This window comes from Grammomys surdaster, unplaced genomic scaffold (genome assembly GCF_004785775.1).
Source record: "Grammomys surdaster isolate TR1022 unplaced genomic scaffold, NIH_TR_1.0 126313, whole genome shotgun sequence".
In the NCBI taxonomy this organism is placed as follows: Eukaryota; Metazoa; Chordata; class Mammalia; order Rodentia; family Muridae; genus Grammomys; species Grammomys surdaster.
In genome coordinates, this window is record NW_021621113.1 from 7,039,332 (window position 1) to 7,063,584 (window position 24,253).

Consider the following 24,253-nt stretch of genomic DNA (forward strand, 5'->3'; position numbering starts at 1 on the left):
GCCGCGGGACGGCTCGCTGGCCCCGTGGTGAGTCCCAGCTCCGGGCCTTTCTGCCCTGCTAAGTCTTCCCTCAACCTGCGGCCCTCGCCCTGACTCCTAGGGCCGGCCACCTGCATGGCTTGGCTCAGGAGGGAAGTGGAGACCCTACTCACCGTGTCCGCGCGTGGAGGCGGAGCAAGAGGGAGGATCCTGGGGCGGGCTTTGGGCGCTGTAGCCTGCGCTGTGCAAGCGCGCCCAGCAAGGGATTAGGAGGATGTCGTGCAGCGCTCAGGCTGTCGCCGAGCCTGGTGTGTCGAGTGATAACCGCCTGGGGCATCACTGAGTTTGGTCCTCAAGATGAAGAGACATAGGGCGACAACCATACCTTTACAGACTTTATGAGTTGTGGTGAGATAGGCCTGGACTGTATGTAGGGGCTGAAGCAAGAGGATTGAAGTACGAAGCCCATCTGGCTACATTGGAAGTCCCAGGCAAATCAGGGCAACTCAGCGAGACCTTACCTTAAATTTTAAAAAATAAAATAAAGCCAAGAGTGGTGGCGCACGCCTTTAATCCCAGCACTGAGGAGGCAGAGGCAGAAGGATCTCTTTGTTTGAGGCCAGCCTGGTTTACAGAGTGAGACTCTTGTCTCAAAAACAAAAACAAATAACTAAACAAAATAGAAGTTGGGCCTGGTGGTCTGCAGACCTGTAAACCTACTCAGCAGGCTGAAACAGGAGAGTCACATGTTCAGTCAGCCTGGACATTAGAGCCAGTTCAAAGCCATTTCGGGCAAAGACCTTTATATTTATAAACATATGTATATATGTTTAAATATTTATATATATTATTATCATCACGATTATTATTTCATACATGTATGTGTCTGCATGTGTGTGTGTGTATCACATGCATGGGTGGCGTTAGAGGAAGCCAGAAGAAGGCATCACCTTCCCGGAAACTGGAGTTACAACTGGGAACCACATCCACGTTCTTCAGGAGCAGCAATTGCTTTTAACCTGTGAGCCATTTTCAAGCATAAGACTATTTCATAAAGAAGAATAAAACTGAAGCTCAGCACCGTTGTACCGATGTAGCTTGTGTAAGGCCCTAAGTTCAATCTTCAGCCCTGGAAATGCTCATTAATTAAAAATAAATTTAAGAGGCTGGATAGATGAGTCACTGGTTAAGAGCAGTGACTGCTCTTCCAGAGGTCCTGAGTTCAATTCCCAGCAACCACATGGTGGCCCACAACCATCTGTAATGGGATCTGATGCCCTCCTCTGGTGTGTCTGAAGAGAGTGACAGTGTACTCACATACATAAAATAAATAAATAAATTGAAAAGGACGGAGCATATTGCTCAGTGGTAGAGTGCTTGCCTAGCATTTCAGCCCCTAGTGCCAAAACAGCAGCAACAAAATGGCCCAGGGGAGAGAGAAGGCACAGCCGTGCCCAGGAGAAATTCTCAGACTGAAGGCATTAGTTAGGTCTTTATCATCAGGGCCCAGAGCTCATAGGAAGGGCAGCATAATAGTTCTCAAAGAATTATGTGTGTCACGGGAGAAAAGAACCCACGGGAGAGACATGGCAGCATTTGACCTGAAGGGTTTGGTAGCTGATAGGATGAAGAGGGAAGAGAGAGAGGAAAGCAGTGTATTTGGGTGATGGGTCCCATAAAGAAGGGGAGATGGAGAGGGTGAGTCTCTGGGACAGTGTTGGAATTGATTGGGGGAGTATGTTTTTTTCTGTGGTGGTTTTACTGATAACATGATTGACAAAGCCCATACAGCACCCCTCACTGTATAAATGCTAGTCATTTTTATGCTTCATTTATATGAAATGTCCAGAATGGGCCGGTCTCTCAGTAGCCACCTAGGGTTGAGTGGGAACCGGAAGGCAAGCTGTTAAGGTATACAGGTTTTTTGCTTTTTTAAATAGGTCTTCTCGTGTAGCCCTGACTGGCATAGTACTTGCTCTGTAGCCCATGCTAGCCCTGACTGGCATGGCACTTGCTCTGTAGCTTATGCTAGCCCTGACTGGCATAGTACTTGCTCTGTAGCCCATGCTAGCCCTGACTGGCATGGCACTTGCTATGGCCCATGGTAGCCCTGAACCCAGCCTAGCCCTTACCAGATCACAGGTGTGCACCATTGCACTTGGCTTTGAAGGGTCTTTAGGTGAGTTGTGTCTGTAATCTCCACATTCAGAGGCAGGAGGATATCTGTGATTTTGAGGCCAGCTAGGGTTATACAGTGGAATCCTGTCTCACAATAACAAGGGGCTTAGGAGAGATAGGTGAGGTGGTAAAGCACTTGCTGAGCAGGTGTGAGGACCTGATGCTGACCTGATGCTGACCTGATGCTGACCTCGAGAATGCATTTAAAACAAAACAAGAGGTGTGAGGCTTGGCAAGCCGACAGCGGTCCGGGTGCCTGCCACCATGTCTGAGCATCCCAATTCCATCCCCAGGATCCACAGTGTAGAAAGTGAAAACTGACTTCTTCAGGATTCATGATGTACACGTGCCCATCTACACATACAAATAAATAAATGTTCAAAACAAAAGCCCACACATGGCACAGGCTACCCCTGTGCTAGGGAAGTGGAGGCACATGAGTCCCTGAGGCTTGCTGCTTGCCAACTGAGATTGTTTTACAAGTTCCAGTCTAGTGACAAACCCTGTATTTATTCTTAAAAATAAGTAAAAGTGTGGAGAGTGCCTGAGGGCTGTCCTCAGGCACTGCTGTGCACAGGCACCTGTACATATGTACCATCTACACACAAAGAGCGGTGGCAATTGCAGGACTGTGACACAGCGGAGACTGAGGCAGGAGGATCACAAATTAGAGGCTATCCTGAACTAGCTAGTAAGACCTTGACACAACAACAAAACAAACAAAAAACCAAAACATTAAAAAAGAACTCTTGCCAGATGGTGGTGGCAGCAGCGCACGCCATTAATGTCAGCACTGGGGAGGCAGAGGCAGGTGCATCTCTTGAGTTCGAGGCCAGCCTGGTCTACAGAGGGAGTTCTAGGATAGCCAGGTCTACACAGAGAAACCCTGTATCTAAACAAACAAACAAACTGAAAAAACTTTTAATTTTATACTTTGAAATGATGAAGTATATGAGGTCTGGTTGGGTAAAGCTAAGTAAGAAAAAAGGTGATTAGCTATTATCTGATTCTACTTATGTAATTTTATCAAAGAAAATTCCAGAGCTGAGGGGGAATGATGGGTCATTTCTCTACTTCTGGTACTCAGGAAGCAGAGGCAGGTGAGATCTCTGAGTTCTAGACCAACCCGGGCTACATACTGAGACCTCGTCTTAATAAATAAATAAATAAATAAATAAGGAAAGAAAGAAAATTCCAGATTAAAACAGTGGTGCTGTCCAGCAGTCACAGCTAGTGAGGAGGCAGAGCTGTGACTCAGGCTGTAGCCGGAGGGCCTGTGGGATAGGAAAGGCTGCTTGTTGGAGGTGGTGGCTAAACCCTATCCGTCCCTGTTATCAGATGGCGCCAGCCTGTGCACACAGACTACAGAAACGGGTGGTTCCTGCCCCTCGTGCTCTGCTGTGGTTGTATAAATGGTGAGGACAGAAGGCTTGGTGGAGGGCACCACAGGGCCTCTCAGAACTGTTGTCCTTTGAATCTCTGATAATTTCCAAATAAAAGGCTAAATTATGTCCTAAGAACAAAGAGAAGGGACACTGAGAAGTTAGCTTAGCTAGAGGAAGAGTATATGGGTAAGGAGAGACTATTCTAGAAGGGAGGCTGCTGACTGACCCTGTGTTCAAGGCTTGGCTCAGCTGTCTTCCTGGCAGAGATGGTTAGGTGGGTGGGAATAAGGTGAGAGACAGGGCCAGATCACCCGTGGAAGTTTTATTTTTCCCCTCCTCCTCTTCTTCCTCTTCTTCCTCCTCCTCCTCCTCCCCTTCCTCCTCTTCCTTCCCTTCCCCCTCTTCCTCCTCTTCCTCTTCTTCCTCCTCTTCCTCCTCTTCTTCCTCTTCTTCCTCCCCCTCTTCCTACTCCTCTTCTTCTTTTTCCTCTTCCTCTTCTTCTTCCTCCTCCTCTTTTTAAAAATTTTATTATTATTATTATTATTATTATTACTATTATTATTGTAAGATAGGATCTCACTATGTAGCTCTGGTTGTCCTGGAACTAACATAAATCGTCCTCCCATGGCGCTCCCCACCATGCCCAGTTCTGGTGCATGTTTTTGTTTTTTGTTTTAATTGTCATTCAGGAGAGAAAGGAGCCCCTGGGGAGGTTTGTTCAGGGTTGTGGCATGTCGTCCTTGCTTGTGAGCATCAGTGAGGAGCCACTAAGGGAGCTGTCCTATTTAACAGCATAAATCACAGAACAGTGCAGGGGTATGTTGAGGATGCTGGATGGTGGGGTGAGAGGCTTCTGGTCCCTTCTGACAAAAGGGTGGGGCATGAGGAAGAAGGTGAGGAAGCCCCCCCACCCCCCCACAGCATGCCGTGTCAGGCTCCGTGGTCCTCCTTTGCTTTCTATTGAGGTGATAGAGACTTCCCAGGTCACAGTCCGACATGGAGGGAAGTCAGGTAGGGACTGAAATAGAGACTTTTTATTCAACTCAGGACCTCCCTGCTCAGGATGACTCATCAGTCATTAATCAAGGATAGGCCACAGTCTTGGCTACAGCCTCGTTTGATGGGGCATTTTCTCAGTTGAGGGGTTCCCTCTTCTCAGATGGCTCTAGCTTCTGTCACATTGACAAAAACTAACCATCACCTCAGGCGTGGCCAGTGTTGCATTTCCAGAGGACTGCTTTGGATTTATTCTGAAAAAGACGCATTTCAGACCCTCCCTAATGGAGATCCCCTCTTTGGCTCTAGGCCTGTTAGACTTTAGTCATGTTATATAGCGAATGGAGTGGTGGCTCTTAGTTGCAGCTGGCTGTACACGTGCCCATTCTTCATCGGAAGAAGGAATCCGCATTCTGCGTGTTAGTCCCACCTGTGTGCCAATAGCAATGACCCCACAAAGCCACAATCCAACTTTCAGGTGCGTCCTTTGAGCTTGGCACTGGGCAGATGCTTTAGAACTTTGTCCCCTGCCAAGTCATGTGCCTGGTGGGGGCTGAGACCATACACGTTTTACATGGGAGGAAATGAGGCGCTACGTGACACTGAGAGGAGAGCATGTTCACGGGCCCAGAAGCTTGTGTCCATGACACATGTGTCCAAACACATGACGACTGTGTTTTCAGTGACTTCTCTCTGTGGGTTGCCATTCCATCAGAGATGATGGAGGTGGTACCTGGGTTCTGGAGGAGATACCTTGGCTTTACGCCTACCAGCTCAGTGATGAGTCAGTAATCATAAGCATTTTGGGTAGTCTGTGCCCACACTCTAAGTTTGGAGAAATTGCAGGCCCTGTACCCCACCAGGCAAGGACTTCCATGTTCAGAACAGAGAAGCAGCATCTTGGAGGAGTCACCATGTCAGGAACCCCACACTGGAGAAATGAGGCCCGCTTCTCACTGAATAGTGCTTCTCTTCAGGAAAAGCAGCCCCTTCTTTGTGACCTGGAGCCCTGGGTCTCTGTCCCCAAGGACTGATTTCCCTCTTTCCTCTCAGGAGTCCCTGACAGTGAACCTCAAGACTAGAGCTATGAGCTCACCTCTGGCCTCTCTTAGCAAGACACGGAAGGTGCCGCTAGAGTCGGAGACAGTGAATCCTGGGTAAGGAGCCCCCGGTTCTGTCTCCTCCTTGACCCTTTCCTCACCAGAGGAGAATGACCCCTAGTATCTTGGGGAAAGCAAAAGAGCAGCTAGGGCCGGGTGGTGGTGGCGCACGCCTTTAGTCCCAGCACTTGGGAGGCAGAGACAGGCGGATTTCTGAGTTCGAGGCCAGCCTGGTCTACAGAGTGAGTTCCAGGACAGGACAGCCAGAACTACATAGAGAAACCCTGTCTCAAAAAACCAAAAAAAAAAAAAGAGCAGCTAGTGGCTTTCTGTGTCTACCTCTTTCCCTCTATGCCTTCAAGAAACCCTGGTTTGTGCTGACCAAAGATGGATGGGGCCTCTCTGTAAGGCATGACCCTGTGAGAGTGGCTGAGAGCTTGTCATTCACTGTTTACCCAGCTCTGCAGACATGAATGTTCTGCCATCCTGGGCCAGGCTCTGAGCTGGGCTCCTCTAAATGCTGTTGCCTTATACCTTGAGGCAATCCTGTGCACAGCCTTTTCTACCTCCTGTTCCCTTGTTGCTTTTCTGAGTGCACTTAGAGTCTGGCTAAGGCCAAGGTGATCCAGAGAGGTTAAGCAGCAACCCCAGGGGCCCACAGTACTTCAGCGAGGATCCAGGGTCAGCTTGTGGGCTTTGGAATCTTGTGGTCTTCCCATCCAAAATTACCCTGCAGTGTCCTCCTATTTTTCTCTGTTAGGAGGAATTAGGCATTGGACAACATGTCCCTTAGCTCACCCTGGCTAAGGATAGATGGGGTGAGAGTCTTCAGGAGATAGGCTTAACCTCTATCTCTTAAACTTTGCATGGGGCCTGGAACTTTCCCTTGGTGGCATTCCAAGGGGCTTAATTTATATTTGTTCCTTCTTCCTGCCTGGGTTCCCAGGAGGCGAGGGATAAGAATCTACGGAAATGGTGAGTGTGCCCTGTCCCCCATGTCCCCTCCCCTTACACCAGCTTACATCTTCTTACCCCTGTGCATGTAGGGAAAGAGCATGCTGAGGACTTGTGAGACTGGGCATCTGGCCTACTCCCTGGATTCTAGCTCCCTACCCCTTGCTCAGGGTCTGGGCCACCCGCTTGCTCTGATCCCTCAGCAGAGGGAGCCACACCATCATAGAACTCCTCTCCCCAATAGAAGATGGTTATGGGTACCTCAGAGCTCTGGGAAGACCAGAGATGTGGCCTTAGCCTCTGTCTTGTAGCTTTCTCTCCCTGGAGCCCTGGCCTCATCACTGGCCTGACTCTGAACCTTGTGGCAGCGTATAAGCGGTTTCATCTTGGCCAGGACCCAGGCCAGAGTGTTCTCTGGGTTGTGGTCCCAGAGCAATGACCTGGGCGTTCCTGTCTGCAGAGGATGAAGTGGACATGCTGAATGATGGACAAGACTCAGAAGAGAAGATCTCTGTGCCTTCCTGCTATGGGGGCATCAGTGTCCCTGTGGGTAGGCAAGGTGAGAACACAGGGTGTGGTCCTCTTTGCTTAGAGCCTGGGAGAGGCTGTGTGGACAGTGGCCCCTTCTCTTCTCACCTGCTGTGTTTAGACTAGACACTGGTCCCACTTCCGGCCAGCTGCCCCAGTGCTTGTACCCCCACACCCATCCAGGACAGGGCTTAACCTAAAGCCACAGGTTAGGGATCTGGCCAAGCCCCAGGCAGACTGTGGCTAGAAACCCTCCAGTTTGCAGCAAGTGTGATGTCAGCGGGTCTGTGATTGAGGCTCAGAGACAGTGAAGGGCCTGAAGGGAGAGCTCAGCCTCTGGCCATCTGCTTCCTCATCTGCTTCCTCATCTGCTTCCTCACCTGCATGCTCCAAAACGGGCTCAGTTCCTTAGGAGGCCATTTCACTCAACTGTGTCTTCAAAGGGCTGTGTGGAATTGCCTACAGTAGGATGGAGGGCAGAGGGAGAGTGGGTGGGCAGGCACTGGGAGGGACTAGAACTTTCCATCAGATGTGACATCTATTTTTTTTAAGATTTATTTATTTTCAAAAAAAAGAGGAAAAGCCGGGCGGTGGTGGTGCACGCCTTTAACCCCAGCACTTGGGAGACAGAGGCAGGCGGATTTCTGAGTTCGAGGCCAGCCTGGTCTACAGAGTGAGTTCCAGGACAGCCAGGGCTACACAGAGAAACCCTGTCTCAAAAAAAACAAAAGCAAAAGCAAAAAAGAAAAGATTTATTTTATGTATGTGAGTACATTGTGATTCTCCTGGGACACACCAGAAGAGGACATCAGATCCCATTACAGATGGTTGTGAGCCACCATGTGGTTGCTGGAAATTGAACTCAGGATCTCTGGAAGACCAGCCAGTGTTCTTAACCACTGAGCCATCTCTCCAGCCCCAGACGTGACATCTTAAGCAACTTTAAGATCCTCCTGCTTCCCTGTCCTGGGGAGGGGGGGGGAGCAACGGGCTGGCATGGTATAAGATTTGGTGAGATGCTGCTTGGTGCGGTTCCTAGCTATCACCCAGGGCACCCAGAGCAGAGGCCCCATGAGGCAGGGCAGTGGGAGGGAACTGCCAGGTGATATTGGACCAAACTCCCCTCCATTTGACACTGGTGGGACTTGCCCAGCCCAAGTCCTACAGAAACTTAGTCACAGAGCCAGGATCTCCCTCACCTAGCCGGGCACAGTGGTGGTCCTGCAGCCACCTCCTTCCCTTTTAGGAACTGTCCATCCTCTCCCTGATTCTCCCTGCCCTGTCTAGCTGGTGTGTCCCCACCAAGGTCTCCAATGGGACCTGCCTCTCCTGCTTCATGTCTCTGCTCAGCAGTCCCCTCTGCCCCCACTGCCTCCCTTTCCATGAAGCCCTGTGCTGGCTAGGTTGTTGATGGCTTCCCAGTGCCGCTTGCTCCCAGGGTCTCTCTCTTACTATCCTCAGCAGCTCCTCTCCTTCCCAGTATTCACTGTGGACACTCCCACTGCCTGAACACTTCCCTCCCTCCTTGCTGCCCCAGTGATGGCATGCTCTGTATGCTGGCAGATTCCGAATACTTCCACTTCAGTGGCTTGAGACGCTCTGGCTCTGAGTCCCTCACAGCTCACTGAGTGAGCATGCCCAGTAGGGAGATGGTAATTCAGGGACTTGAAGATGACATCAAGGTAGAGTTAAGGTTTCACCATCTTTCTCCTGAGCCACCCTGGGCTTCCTGTGTGGTCTCGTGACCATGGTTGCAGTTCCTGATTTCCCTGTGTCAGGGGAGTGTCTGTGGTGACAAAGAGGGCTTGTGTTCTTTATCTCACTCTTATTTTTTTCCCCTGAGGGTGGGGCTTGGAACAGTCAAGAGTTGCCTCAAATTTACTGTGTAGCCATGGATAACCTTGAACTCCCAGTTCTCCTGTGTTGGGATAAAAGTGGCACATCTCCCCTCCACCCCCCGGCTCTCGAGGGTTATTTTGAAAGTTTTTACTGTACAGAAAAGTTGAAGTAGGAGGGCATTGTCTTCCTTTCCTAGCAACTCATCTCACCAGATGCCCACCCCTCTGCCTGCTAGAGACATGCGCACACAAGGACATCTCGCAGACAGAGAGCCTGACAGTCGTATCTAACACCTTTGGTACCCCTGCATGTCCTAATAATGAGACACATACAGTGTTTTTGTTGTTGTTTTCATTTTTGTTTTTTTATTGTTGTTGTTTTGTTTTTTCGAGACAGGGTTTCTCTGTGTAGCCCTGGCTGTCCTGGAACTCACTCTGTAGACCAGGCTGGCCTCGAACTCAGAAATCCGCCTGCCTCTGCCTCCCAAGTGCTGGGATTAAAGGCGTGCGCCACCACTACCTGGGAGAAAACCCATTCCTTTTCTTTCATCATGTGGATCCCAGGGAAATCCAATTTAAATCACTAGGCTTGATGGCAAGAAGATGGCAGAGTAGGTGAACACACTTGCTATGGATGCAAGAGGCCCTGAGTTCAAGTCCCCAGCACCTGTATAAAAGCCTCTCATGGGTGTGTATGCCTATAACCCCACCATTAGAGGTCAGAGACAAGTGGATTGTGGGAGATTTCTGCCCGGCTAGCCTACCCCAAACAGCCATCATCAGGTGCTCGTGTTTGCCTAGCATGCATAAGTCCCTAGATTCGATCCTCCCACCCCCAGAAGGGTGGAGAGCGAAAGAGGAAGGCATCCAATGTCCTCTTTTGCCTCTGCATGTGTATGTATATGAGTATGTAACCCTGTACACATGTATGTGCATACACACACTTCTGCGTGCGCGCACACACACACACACACGCATACACACATACACACACACCCTCAGCTTCCCGAAGCAGCCCTCTGACTTCATGGCCTGCTGTGGGGACTGCATGAGCTCTCTGTAGAGCTGCAAGCGCCCCTACCACCCAAGCGTTAGCTGCTGTTGGTATTGCTGGTCTTGTTCTCCTGGCTTTCTCCCCTTTGGCCCTTCTCATCTCAGCCTCAGCTCCAGACCTGGCGCAAGAAACTTTGTCCCCTTGTCAGGCCTTGTGTTCCATGACTCAGAGCTGATGGCCTCCATGGCCAGGAAGCTGCAGGAGTTGGAGCAGCAGTTGAAGGTCCAGAATGATGAGCTACTGTCCAAGGTAGGACCTGGGGAGGGGACAGCCAGGGAACACTGTTTCCTCGAATTGAACTGGTGGTTTTGGTGGCAAGCCATGAGCTGGGAATGATCTTGGTCCCTGTGAGCTGAGCAGAGGGCAGAGGCTGATGGAATGTGGTCTGAGTAGAGCTAGCTGCTGAGCAGAGATGGCGAGCTGGACACTGGGCCCAAGATGTGGGCTGTGCCTTTCTCAGCTAGTGTGCCTTTAGAGAGATAGGTTATCTGAGGCTCAGGAGCAGGGGTTGTACCAAAGGTTGGTAGGGACAGGTTTACACTCACACTCAGGTAAAAGGTGTGCCCTGCCCAGTGGAAGGGCTAAAGTTTACCTCCTGTCTACCCTCTGGGGCTCTGGGACCCACCAGGACTGACACTCACCCCGAGTCTCACTGCTTCAGGAGCAGAAGATCCTGGCCCTGGAGGATTTGGTGCAGACCCTCCAGCAGCACCAGAGTAAGAAGCCCTTGGTCAGGTGCTCGGTCGGGTCCATGGTTCGTGGGTGCTGGACAGAGACTTATGGGTATCAAGGCTCCAACAGCATCAGGCAGACTCCTGGTGGGGTCTGGACAGCTGGGACCACACTTTATCCAGTGCCTTATGCACAGAGTGCACTGTCCAGAGTGTGGAGGAACCAGACTCCAAGGGATGAAGGGATGGGTGGCTCTTGAGAGTCAGTTCAGGCAACCCTCTCCCCACCCTCCCAGTGTTAGGAGAGAGGTCTAGACTGTCTAGACCGACTCGGGCAGTTCTCAGAGGGTCCCCAGAAGACCTTGGGGGCAGAGCACCTGCAGCCTCCAGTTATGGCAGTAGAATTCCTCACCCACTTCTTCTCCAGACAGTACAACCCTGAAGAGGCAGGAGGAGCTGGAGACACAGTGCATTCAGCTACAGCGGCAGGTTGGTGAGATGGAGGTAAGAGTCTGGGCTGGTAGACTGGACGGGCTACCAGGCTGCTATTCCTAGTCTAGAGCTGCCTGGAAGGATTTGCAGGAATGCCCTCAGAATTCTCCAGGCCCCTGCCTGTTTCCCTGCTCTGGCCTGACTCAGAGTTTAGAGCCGGCGGTGGGGACTGGGTATCAGGCACCATGACACATTACTCTCTTTGGGGTTGAATCCAACCCTGAACACACGCCCACTCTTCCTTAATATACTTCCTTACCCTCCACTGGCTCCATCCCAAGTCCTCACTGCGGGTTTGTGCCTGGGCCCTGCTCTCCTATCTGGAACTTCTCCAGCCATGTCACCTTCCTCTGGATCTCTGACTAAGCTCACGCTCACCTTAGACCCATGTCCATGCTGGTCTCTGCTTGGACCGGACCCACCTCCTTCTGGAGAGGAATTTTCACTCATTTCCTTGAAGCCTTCCTGACCTGACCAGTGCAGGCTCTTCCTCCTCTGCTTTCCCTGTGCCTCATCCCTGTGGGACTGTAACCTCCACGAGGGGCGCATGGCTCACCCTGAACTTAGTGCTAGGTGGTCTCCTGCCTCAGGCCATGACTTCTTCTTTACCCCATCACTTGGTCACCTCAGTCGCTTTTCTTCCACTCAGAATTGTGTCATGCTGTAAGACTTGATCCAGAAGGCACTGGGCACTCGTCAGGGCCCACTCCTGCCTCCTCAGTGCTAGTGCCCAGTCCTCTGCTGTCCCCCCTCAGAGTCTTTTCTGAAATGTCTCTCTTCAAGCAGAAGTGTTTTCAAAGCTCCAGCCCACTGCAGGCCTGTTCACATCTGGGGCTGTGAATTACAGCCACAGCCATGTCTCACCTGCCTGCTGGGAATGTGGTGATACCGTGGGGCACGGCACAGCCTCAGAGGCAAGTGCACCCCTGGCTCAAGTGTGCACCTTTCACATGTTCGTTGAGTCCTTAATTTTTTTGTTTTTTTGGTTTTTTTTTTTCAGAGACAGTTTCTCTGTGTAGCCATGGCTGTTCTGAAACTCCTCTGTAGAACTGGCTGTCCTCGAACTCAGAGATCAGAGATCAGCCTGCCTCTGCCTCCCAGGTACTGGGATCAGAGGTGTGTGCCACCACCGCCTGGATGACTCAGTAATTGAACAAACCTGTAGTATCTATCCTGGTAGACACTGCTGTCATTAGGCTTGTGTCATCTGTACAGAAAGTCATGGTCCTCACATGCATGAGGCTGGCCGTCCACAGAAGCAGGGAGTCCCTTGTGACGAGACAGGATACGGAAGTGCAGGAAATAATCAGTTAGGGACCACTGAAGCCAAGCTGGAGCTGGGGTGGGGGCGGTGGACTGGGGATAGCATCTAGGCAAAGAGGTAGAAGGCTCCACCTGCCACATAAACCTGGCTGGAAGTCATGAGAAGGGGAGGGAGAAAGAGAGGCCAGGCCAAACAGGCCTCACTATGGGCTCTGTTGGAAGGGAGTCCTTATGTATGTGGGAGTGGAGGGGAGCCATAAAAGAGACTGCATGGTTGGGGCTGGGCCCTGGGAACCTCACAGGTGTATGGAAGGAGAAATGGCAAAGAAGCACACACGCACACGCACACACACACATGTGTGAGTGCGTGTGCATGTGCGTGTGTGTAGAACCAGCTCTGCATTGAAAGAGGTGCCGACAAGACGGCGCCAGGGTTTCACACAGCAGGCAGTTGGTGACCATGCCACAAGCAGGACAGTGAGCTGTGCAGAAGGGCAGAGAAGAAATTGGTTACAGAAATATAGACTACTCTAACCAGCTGTGGAGGCCTACACCTTTAATTCTAGCAGGCAGGAAGGAGGCAGAGGAAGGCGAATCTCTTGAGTTTGAGGCCAGCCTGGTCTACAAAGCAAGTTCTAGGACAGCTACAAAAACCCTGTCTTGTAAAAACAAAAAAGAAAAGAAAACAAAAAAGTGGAGTGTAGGTGACTCTTCCTGGGCTGAGAAAAAGGCTCTGCCAGTAAAGTGTTAGCTTTGCAAACGTGAGGACCTTTGTTCTGTCCCTAAAACCTATTTCAAAAACCAGAAAAGCCATGAATGGTTTCATGGATTGATCATCTCAGAGCTGAGGAAACAGAGATCAAGTCAAGTAGATCTCTGGGACTTCCTGTGTAGCCTTGGCACCCAATGGACACCAAGATGGGCAGGGCTTGAAGAGGAATGACACCCTGTCTGTCCTCTGGCCCCACATATGTGCATATGTGCATGCACACCTGCACACACCTGGGATCACAGACACACACATGCACACACATAGTCTAGTGTGCAGAAGGAAGAGAGAGGCTTACTCCTGTAGAGCAGGTGTCTTTGCCTCTTCCTCATGCGTAGGCCAGACCCACACTGTCCTCAGCTGAGGTGGCCATCTCTATGGAGTTGTGGAGTGATGCCCTGTGTTAGGCTCTGGCATGAGGGATCTTACCGAGCATGATGAGACAAGGCTGTCCTGTCTCCCTCACAGAGAAGGAGTGGAACCTGCTGTTCTCCAGCCCAAGGGCTTTGGGGGTCACAGGAAGTGCTCAGGGCCTCCAGCACATTCTTTGACCAGACCCTCCTGGGCTGACTGGGGGTTGGCCAGGTGATGTTTTCCATGGAAACTGGGCAGGTGGTGCAGCACCACCTCTCCCTCTTCTGCCTGACAGCGGTTCCTCAGTGACTATGGCCTGCAGTGGGTGGGCGAGCCCATGGACCAGGAGAACTCAGAGGAAAAGACAGTCTCTGAAAATGATGAGCGGGACTGGATGAAGGCCAAGAAGTTCTGGAAGCCAGGTAGAGCATCTGCCCTGGCCCCTATCCTCCAGCTTCCTGATGGCGTGCCACTCTCCCAGAGGTCTCTTGTTTCAAGCCATGGCATCCCAACAATGGGGTGAGGTGGGGTGTGTGTGTGAGTTACCCAACACCTTGTCAGGGAAAGAAAAGCCAAGGTCTTCCTCCCTGGTCTTATTTTAGTCTCTTGTCTGCTCATCTGCCAAGATCTATGAGTCCCCCAGGTACTAGACATTTGATGCTCTCCCCTCCTCCCAGACGGGGTTTCCCTGTTTAGCCCTGGCAGACCTGGAACTCACTATATAGACCAGGCTGGCTTCAAATTCACAGAGATCTGCCTGCCTCAGCCTTCTGAGTGCTGGAGTTAAAGGTGTTCACTATCACTGCCCAAGGCTAGTATCTTTAAACAAACAACAAAACAAAACCTCACCTGGCATGGTGGTACATACCTTTAATTCTAGCACTTGGAAGGCTGGGTCAGGAAGATTGAGAGTTCAAGGCCAGCCTGGACTATATAAAGAGCTTGTGTCTGGTTGGGGAGGTGGGGAGGGAGGGACTCCAGGAAGAGTAAAAGTGGAAGCATTCTCCCTGTCAGGTTTCCAGGCCTCAATCACCTCCCTGTCCCTGCAAGTTTGTGAGCCAGGGTGTGGGATCTGCTCTGACAGGCTCCAATTTTCATGGTTTGTTGTTGTTGTCCTTCGTTTTGATTTGTTTTGTTTGTTTTTTCCAGACAGGATTTCTCTGTGTAGCCCTGGCTGTCTTGAAACTTGCTCTCTAGACCAGGCTGGCCTCAACTCAGAGATCCTCCTGCTTCTGCCTCCTTTTGTTATTGTTAACCACTGGTATTTAGTGGGGACCCAGCCCGCCTTGTCCTTAGATTTGGGTCCATAGAGCTGTTTCCGAGACAGAGCCTGTTGTCTTTGGAGGTGGAGACAATCCAATCCGTCACTGGGAATCTAACTCAGACCCCTTCATTTCTACTCCACCCCTTGTTCAAGGTTGGTTTGTGGCTTCCTTCTCTGACTCTCAAGTTCATCGACAAAATGGGGCATGCTCTCACCCTCAGGGTTACAAGGAAGAAATGTGTCAAACAGGAGCCCTTGCGTGGCTTGTTTCTGCTTCCCAGGCTTTGAGGGAGCAGGCATCCTGACAGCATCGCCCCAAGGGCAGCCTGGAGGACCACAGCAGTGGTGACCTCAGAAGGCACTTCCTGCATTAAAACCCAGATTCTAGGGCTGAGGCTGTGGCTCAGTTGGTAGGGTGTGTACTCAGTGCACAAAGCCTGGGGTTTATTCCCTAGCATCTGTTAGGATGGCCATGGTGATCCACATGTGCAGTCTCAACATCCAGGAGGTAAAGACAGGAAGATCAGAAGTTCAAAGACAGTCGGTCCTGAACTGTGGAGCAGTTTGAGGACAGTCTGGGCTACAAGTGATCCTATGTTAAAAAAACAAATTCAGGGATGGAGACATGACTGGGGTTAGAAGTGTTTGCTGCTCTTCCAGAGGTCCTGCCTTCCGTTCCCAGCACCCACATTGGGTGGCTCTCAGTAGCAGGGAGCCAAACACCCTCTTAAACCCCGTTACAAGCATTGTCCTACCTTGTACTTGGGCCTGGGCTTTATCCCTCTCCCCCCCAAATTGAGGCAGGACTTCACTATGTAGCTCTGACTGTCTTGGAACTCTGTGATGGAACTGGCTAGACTTGAACTCAGAGATACTCCTGCCTCTGCCTCTGCGTCCATGCCCGTCTCTTACTGCTTTCAAAATATTTTGAATAAACAGCTATAGCATGGGCCAAAAGGTATTCCATTTTATAGCAAACTAAGGTAGAGTGTCTGAATGCTATTGAACAGAGGGTGTTGAGAGTACACTGGGAGCTGGTCCCAGTCATTGGATAGAAGAAGAGGTGGGTGTGGCTGCCGTGGAGGACAAGAGGAAACAGGAGCTATTTGGGAGGTGGGGTCCTTGGCCTTTCTGACTGATGGAGAGGAGAGGGCAAGTCAGAGACTGCCCTGGAGCACGCTGTGAGAAGGTGCTGGGAGCATGTGTGGCCCCAGGCTGTGGAAGTGACCTGAGGCCCTGCTGGGCAAGATCTATGGATCAAACCAGAGTAGCCCAGGGCCTGGCGCTCTGATCACAGTTCTCTAGGGACTGAGACCACAACTGGTGGCTTTGTTTATGTGCTGAGTACACTTGAGGGTTTCTTGCTTTGTCCCTGGAGCCCACCACACTAGGAGGGGCTCTGCTTCATACAGCCCTCACACCCTGGAGAACAGCCTTCCTTCTGGCAGAAGGTTCCTCTGCTTCATTTAGGAGAAGGTCAGACCATGTGGCTGATCTCTGAACATATTTTCTACCTGTCCCAAGTACTTCCTCCAACAACCCTTCCCAAACAGCATCCTGTGTTGTGTTTTGTTGGTGAGGTGACTCCAGGTCTGCCTCTGAAGCCATGGTGGAGACCATCGTTCCTTCCACCTTGGGGTTCCTGGGCCACAGAGCCTTCTGCACTTTTCTCTTCCTTTTGCCTTTCAGTGTGGGGGAGGCCTTTAGTTCTTCCTGCCAGGTGAGGAAATGTTTTCCTTTTCTAGAAGCTTTTCCTCTTTGGACTAGCCTGACTCTGTCCCCAGGTCCTCTGCTACCAGATTTAGCTTCTTACTGGCTTGTGTCTGGGCATGTGTCACTTCCTACAGCTGCCAAGGGGCAGGTGGGCCCGAGCATCAGGGGCCAAAGGGAGCAATTAAAATGTTCTGGATCCACAACATTTGCCTTAGGAAGGATTGCCAGTTTCTCCATGAAGGGGCCAGTAAAGAGGAAACCTGGAAATGGGGTGATCTGCAGCTCTACCCCCAACCTCTCACCAGGATGCAGACATCACATTGGCTGCTATGTCAAGCACTTCAGGGGCTAGTCCTGCTCTGGCCACGACACACAGCCGGTTTCAGGCCTGGGGTTGAGAACATCAGTGGGCTTGGTGCTTGTCTCTTTCCTGTCTTTCCTCAAATTCGTACCTTTCTTCCACATTGCCCACCTGTCTCTTACTAGGGCCCTACCTCCACCCTAGCCTTCGGCCCAACTCCCAAGCCCCTGGCACTTCTCACATTCCTAGGTCAACAGGCCACACTGGCAGCCTGCTTGATTTGCCCTGGCCTAGACCTGGGTAGGCGTGCTTCTCCCCGAAGTGGCTTTGTCTCCACATTGCCCCTGCAGCGGGTCCCCACAGACCCCTAGGCTGCCACTGTAGCTGTGCCAGTGTCTCATGGGAAGGGCAGTGCTGGAACGAGGGCTTTAAAGGCTCAGGCTAGTGTTCTGGGGGCAGCCAGCAGGCTCTGAACTCACAGTCTCTTCCACTGGTGACACCCTGGATCGTGCAACACAGTGCTTGGCACAAGGAAGGCTATGGTGCCTGGGTGTCTGGGACTGTTGGTTCCCTAGAACAGCCCCAAGTTCAGCTGCAGAGGTCAGGCTGAGAGCTACAGGCATCAGGACAACCCTGCCCTGGTTGAGGGTGTGCTCGGGAACCACCCAGAGTCGCAGAGCTTCTCTCTGCTTGCCCCACTGAGACTTAGAGCACATGCATGCAGGAAAATGGCCAGAGTAGGCCTAGCTCTCAGAGTTGTGGTAACAATAGCTATTTCCTAATGCAGGAGGCTGACAGGTAGACCATCTCCAGCCAGCTTTGGGAAGCAGCAAATTTTCCTTTCCAACAAGCCTTCAGGGAACACCGCTCATCCCAGCAGTGGCAGGGCCTGCACCTGCTGTGCGCTGTGCAGTACTCATGGGGCCTTTTTGCATCTGCCTTTGTTTGGTGCCCTGACTCCTCTAGGGATGAATCTGAGGGGGGCAGGACTCTCAGAGCCTAACAGAACCACACTGTTCCTGACTACTTGAGAGGCAGCTACAGAGGTGGACTATTGGGTCAGCACATGCTTCTGGGGGCACCCCCTGTGATCCAGGTTAGGTTCAGTGCTCTAACCGGTGTTTAAGAAGTGCCCGGCGTAGTTGGCAAATGATCACACCCAAAATGACAAAAATGTGTGACCAGGACCAAGGGAATGGGCTCAGGGGCAAAAGAACCAGGGACGAGTGCCAAGGGTTCCTGGCAGGGTTCAAGGTAGGGCATGCTGTAGCCTGAGGCCAGGGTAAGTTGGGACAGATGACAGCAGCCTCCCTCTGAGCTCTGGGGCTGTTCACATCCTTTTACATGAGAGGAAGTTAAGACTCAGAAGGTTCCCCCAGCCTACAAAGCTCACAGACAGCATCCCTGGCAGTATGGCCTTGGAGGGCAGAGAAAGAGCCAAGGGGAGAGGCCAGGCCAGCACTTGGGAGGGGGAGGCAGGAGCATGAAGAGTTTAAGGTCACCTTCAGCTTCCTAGAGTGTGGGCTACATAAGACCCTGTTTTAGAAACAAAACCAAACTCCTAAGGTTACATGAAGCCTCAAAGGTCTTCCCTTGGACTGTGACTCTTCCTAGAAAGGGGGTCCTAGGTAGCTATGTTCTAGGAGCTGTCCCCAAGCAACTGCCACCTACAGAGAGCTGAGCTGGTCACGTAGGCCCTGCAAGGCTTACATGACCTGGAGCGTGATACCTCACAAGGCCTCTAAGGGCCATTAGGTCAGGTTCGCTGACATAATCTTGAGGCCAGGGCAGGGCTCTTAACCTTCCCATCTCACAAGAGGGACACGTCTCTCCATTGCCTCGAGCCAACACAAGGCTTGCTTTGTTGCCTATGCTGCCTTGTGTGGGAGCCCCTGCTACAGTTTTCTCCAAATGAAGGCTTCTGTTGAACACTGTTTGGCGAGTGCTCACTGACTTACAACTCTGCCCTGGGCTGGCCATAGCAGGCTCACCCTGCCCTGCTTCCTGAACATTTCTCCTTGGAGCTGTGCTTCCTTCTCCCTGGATGGCCAGCCTTTCCCTCCTGTCCATCGACCTAATGACAGCCCAGCCTACCTACGCTGTCCTTTCCTGACCAGAGTTGGATGTCTTACTTTTCTAGGCAGAAAGCAGAGCAGTCCCCACTCCCCTTCTTGTCCTGTCTCTCTCTGCTCTCTTCCTCCATGTCTCTTTTCTATGGAAATGCTCTGGCCCTGGTTCATAGGCCTCGTCCTCCAGGCTAGTATTCTGAGGCAAACTTTTTTTTTTTTTTTCTCGAGACAGGGTTTCTCTGTATAGCCCTGGCTGTCCTGGAACTCACACTGTAGGCTGGCTGAGGCAAACTTTTGCCATCAGCATTTCTTGGTACCATCCCAGGGACTCCAGTCTGTCCCCTTCCCACATTACCCACCCTGTGTCTATCCCTTAAGCCTTAGCTCTGAGGTTGCTTATTTTAGATAGCAGCCTTGGGTCCATTCTATGGCCGACCTCAGTTTTCTGAGTTGTAGGAAGAGGTATGGGGCCAGTCTTAGAGGATATATTCTCTGGCCTTATTTTTCGGTTTTTCAATTTGTTCCTGAAGTAATTGTAAAGAAAACCCATGTCAGTATCATTGTGGGGCAGGAGGTGCAATGCAGCTGCTAGACTCCTTGCTTCACATCCATGAAGCCCTGGGTTCAGTTCCCAGCATCCTCTACTCTGGGCTGTTGCTGGTCACACAACAGGGAAGCCCAGAGGCAGGAGAGACGGGCATAGCCCTTTAGATAGTAGACAGTGCCAGGGAGAAATGGGGGGTGGGGAGGAGAAGGGAGGGCTCAAGGAGGGCCTGCAGCTCAGCAGTGGCAGAGACAGCAGGAAACACAGCCCCCTGCACCTGTACTTCCACTTGGGGGAGGGAGTTGGATCCCCAGTGCCCTGACCTACATCCTGTCACAAAACAGCTCTCAGGAAGCTCACAGCTGTTTGTGTGCTGGATGCTTACACTCTAGGGACATTAACGGAGCCCGGCCAGCAGCCTCTCTGCCTGCCGCCCTTTTATGACACCTTCCTGAGTGTCCTGGTCTCTTCATCTGCACCCCTAGAACTGTGTGTGGTCACGTGTACAGCAGTTTCCAGAGGCGTCCAGAACCTTGGCATATGCTCAGGAGTCTGTGACCATCTGGTCAGCAGCCGCCCCACACCCTCAGAGCCATCTGTCCCCACCCCTGCCCTCCCTCCCTGATGATGCAGTTGGGTTCTAAGTTCTCCAGCTCGCCAGGTGGCCTGGGACATGCCGCCTTTCCTTTTGCTAATACTGTTTCCTCGTGAGTAAAGTGGAGATTAAGCAGCCCCTACCTCTCAGCCTTGGGTTTGGCCTGAGGAGCATTTGTACTAGGTAGAACTGACGAACCTGGGCAGTTCTGGCTGTTCCAAGTTAGCCCTCATGGGGCCACTTCCTTGGCGCCTTATAGTCACCCAGAACATTGTGGTAAGGCCAGCCAGGAAGAAGTCCAGGAGCTGGGATTTGAACCATGAAAGCTTTGATCCAGAGCTGGGAGCTTTGCCAGCCCAGTGCCCAACACAGGTCTATTACCAGACTTTACTTTTGCTCTTAATGCTGTGCATTGCTAAGAAGCCAGTGAACTCTCTCTGGCCTCAATTTCCATCTCTGAAAATGTGAAGGAATGTGACCCTTACAATGTAGGATAAGTCATAAGCGGAAGAAATGGGACGATAGATATTAAGCCCCTGACCCAAAGTAAGTTTCCTGCTAGGTGTGGTGACACACATGTAATCCCAGCATCGGCGGGGGAAGTGGGATCAGGAGTTCAAGGTCTTCCTCACCACTGTCAGTTCAAGCTAGGTGGATCAGGGCTCGAATAAAACATTCAAAGTATCCAAGAGCTGCCATTGTTAGCGAATGCAGCTGCCCTTCAGTTTTAGATGGCCCCTTAGGAACTGAGACTGCTCGGTGTGGGAGGCCCTCCGGAAGCCAGAGCTGCCAGAGCACACAGCAGGCACAGAGGCTCATGGGCATCTATCCCTTTTGCCAGGGGATTCTTTTGTGCCCCCCGAGGTGGACTTTGACAGACTGCTGGCCAGTCTACAGGATCTGAGTGAGCTGGTGGTGGAGGGAGAGGCCCAGGTGACACCCGTGCCTGGTGGGGCTCAGTTCCGTACCCTAGAGCCCATCCCGCTGAAGCTCTACCGGAACGGCATTATGATGTTTGATGGGCCCTTCCGGCCCTTCTACGATCCCTCCACGCAGGTAGGATGGAGCTCTGGGTCCATGCCTTCTCAGCCTACTCACGCCTGCTTGGACATGGTGGGGTGTCACTGCGAGAGCTTGCCCTCCACAGAGTACACAGGTCCCACCCCTCCAATCTCGGAGCTCCCATTATTTCCAGAATATGATGCTTATGGCTTGCCAACCAAACAGGTAGCAGGCTTGGCATAGCATGGCATGACCAAGTATGACATAGCATGGCTATAGAGGCCTCACCTGTTCACCCCCTGCAGCGCTGCCTCCGGGACATACTGGATGGCTTCTTTCCCTCAGAGCTGCAGCGGCTGTATCCTGATGGAGTCCCCTTTAAGGTAACCGGCACTCCTCAACCCACCCTTTCCTAGGCAGCACTGGGGAGGATGGGGATAATAGCTTCCTCAGGGATCAGTCTTCCTAAGAGGGAGCCATCCACTCAAGGGACCCACCCATTCAGGATGCCCTGCAGGAGGGGGAGCTGGGACCAGAGTGAGGAGGCTGTCTTGGCCACAATGGCCACAAGGCTCCCCCAAGCTGAGTAGCCGACAGCGCCCTCTGCTGGCATCTTGAAAGCACACCATTGCCGGTGGGACCACAATCCTGCCCACCCTTCCCAGCATTCAGTGCGCAACAGCCTGGGAGCCCGAGGAGTCTGTAATGCACAGTGGGCCTAGTTTCCTCTAGAAGCTTCTGAAACCATGTGGTTGGGGTAGAAGGCAGGGCATGAGTTGGCTGGGCTGCAAGGACAGGAGATGAGCCCATCTGTTGAGATGAAGGTTGTCTTCGTGGGGAGCAGGAAGCAGCAGGCTCCAGAGGCGGGTTATCTCCACAGCGAGGGTGTGTGCCAACATCGTGCACAAGATAGCGTGAGTCATGACTGTGTGAAGACAGTCTCGGAACTCTAACTTGACAGAGCAGCTGTGGTGACCTGCAGGGATGGATCCGAACTGCACACTAGACCAGAGCGGGAGCTCTACCGTTTCCTGACGTTCATGTCCCCAGTGCAGTGGGGAGGGGGTCTTCAGTACTGTGGCTTCAGCTAGTATGAGTAAGAGGGGTATTTGCATAAATAGGGCCTGAGGTGATAGAGTATGAACTGGGGTGCTCTTGTATTAGACCAGCCCTTGGGTTGTTCTTGAGGCCTCTGGGCAAGCAGGCGTGGGGGTGAGGTTTCTGGGCTGAAGAGTTGGGCTCCCCGCTTTCTGTGGTCTTTTCTCCCTGTCAGGTAAGCGACCTGCGAAATCAGGTCTACCCAGAGGATGGTCTGGGCCCATTCCCGGGTGAGGGTCGTGTGGTGGGCCGGCAGAAAATGCGCAGGGTCACAGACAGGGTGGAGGAGACTTCAGGTAAGCTTGAGCCCCAGGGCTGGCTGGGGGGCTGCGCAGAGCCAGCTCCAGGTGCTCTACCGGCACGTACAGTCCCTCCTGGGCCAAGGTTCCCATTGCCTTCCCCGCAGGCTCCAGGATGACTGCTGAGAAATTTCTGAACAGGCTTCCCAAGTGTGTAATCCGACAAGGCGAGGTGATTGACATCCGGGGCCCCATCAGGGACACCTTGCAGGTGAGGCCAGCCCTAATTACCCAGCAGCCTTCTGCAGGGGACTTTTATCATCAGCCTACAGTCTCTTGCCAAGAGGCAAGGAGACCCTCAGAACCATATCATGTCTCTGTGGAGCTGGTGAGGATTCTGTGCCCCGCCCCCCACATGGCAACTGGGTTGGTGGCTACAGCTGAGGGGTGAGGGTATGGGCCCAAGGCACAGGTCATGTTTTGATGAGCTTGGCCTAGGTGTTCCTTGCTAATTGTCCCACAAGCCTTTCAGATGCTCAGAGTTCTGTATCCTCTGTCATTACTCCCGTTCTCCCTTCTCAAGTCTCCACCCAAAAAAGTGAGTGTCAATACTCCCGCCTGTCCCCTTTGCCATTTGTTGCTTTGTCCAGTTTGACCACCCCGTGAGCTCCTCCCTGCAGCCTACCACCCATGCCTGGGCTCCAGAGTGTCTTACAGATGCCATTTCTGTGCTGGCCTTCCTACCTCATTTTTGCCCCGGCTAGCCATGTGTCCCAACAGCTTTGTCTGTTGGCATTGTCTGGGGATTCTTTGAGAAAACCAAGGTCACTGTCCTGGCATTGAAGGCCCATTTTGTGACCCTGCCCTCTCTATCTGACTTCTTCTTCCTGCCTGCCTGAGTTCCTTGCTTCAAGAGCTGTCAACTGCTGTACAACTCATCCCTCCTTTCCTATTCCTGTGGGTCAGGATGATTATGCTGTAGGGAGTGTCCTCACTCCTGTTCTGTTTCAGAAGACTGCCGGCTAGGTTAGGTTAGGTCCCCAAGCCTGGCCACCATCTGGGCAGGCTTGTTTCCCACACTGGAGTTCGAGAATGACGGTGTTGCCTTCCAGAGCTCCTTTCCTTTCCATTTCTTCTTGGGCCTCAGTTGACATAGAGCACCTCAGTTATTTGGCTCACTGGTCCCATCCATCCCTGCCAAGAATGAGCCAGTCCTCCCCAAGGGTGGAGGAAATGATTTAGGTGGGACTGAGGCTCCAGCCACTCTCCATGGCTGCCTCCTAGAACTGCTGCCCGATGCCTGCCCCGATCCAGGAGATCATAGTGGAGACGCCTGCCTTGGCTGCTGAGCGGCAGAGGTGAGGACTAGGCAGAGTGGGGGAGCAGGGCAGAGAGGAGAGGAACTGGGAGCTGGGGAGCACTGAAGACCTCTGGAAATGCAGGATCCTGGAGTCACCTGACATGCCCGTGCCTCCGCTCTCCATGCTGCGCATCAGGTCTGAGAATGGGGAGCAGGCCTTCCTGTTGATGATGCGGCCTGAGGATACTATTGGCGACGTGCGAAACCTCTTAGCACAGGCCAGGTAGGTATAGGGCAGGACTGGGGGCTGCAGGGAATTCCTGGCCCCATGGCCTGGCCTGATGTACTCTGATGGACACCCAGGGACATGGATTCAGCTACCTTTGAAATCTTGAGCACCTTCCCACCCACGGTCTACCAGGATGATGCAGTGACTATGCAGGCCGCAGGCCTGGTTCCCAATGCCACGCTGCTATTACGGACTCGAAGAGTCCTGCTGTCGAACCCCAGCTTTGGTACTGGCTCTGGCCCAGGATCACTGCCATGAATAAAGTGCCGCCCCTGACA

The 24,253-nt window shown here is 52.2% G+C and overlaps 1 protein-coding gene across 1 annotated transcript; it reads left to right on the forward strand.

Annotated features, from left to right (window-relative positions):
* On the forward strand, positions 1 to 24,253 carry Ubxn11 (UBX domain protein 11). Its single transcript, XM_028759724.1, has 15 exons — positions 1 to 27; positions 5,592 to 5,695; positions 6,585 to 6,613; positions 7,053 to 7,151; positions 10,161 to 10,261; positions 10,674 to 10,728; positions 11,111 to 11,187; positions 13,857 to 13,983; positions 20,889 to 21,103; positions 21,355 to 21,432; positions 22,323 to 22,443; positions 22,554 to 22,657; positions 23,671 to 23,744; positions 23,829 to 23,969; positions 24,050 to 24,253. Exons 2-15 carry the CDS (start codon positions 5,625 to 5,627, stop codon positions 24,231 to 24,233), a joined length of 1,476 nt encoding a protein of 491 aa, XP_028615557.1. The 5' UTR covers positions 1 to 27; positions 5,592 to 5,624; the 3' UTR covers positions 24,234 to 24,253.

Bases quoted from the DNA above. Each gene is read 5' to 3' on its own strand.
- Ubxn11 (XM_028759724.1), top strand. From the start codon at position 5,625: ATGAGCTCACCTCTGGCCTCTCTTAGCAAGACACGGAAGGTGCCGCTA. The intron at 6,614-7,052 runs GTGAGTGTGCCC...TCCTGTCTGCAG, and splicing joins GATAAGAATCTACGGAAATG to AGGATGAAGTGGACATGCTG. The intron at 22,444-22,553 runs GTAAGCTTGAGC...CCTTCCCCGCAG, and splicing joins CAGGGTGGAGGAGACTTCAG to GCTCCAGGATGACTGCTGAG.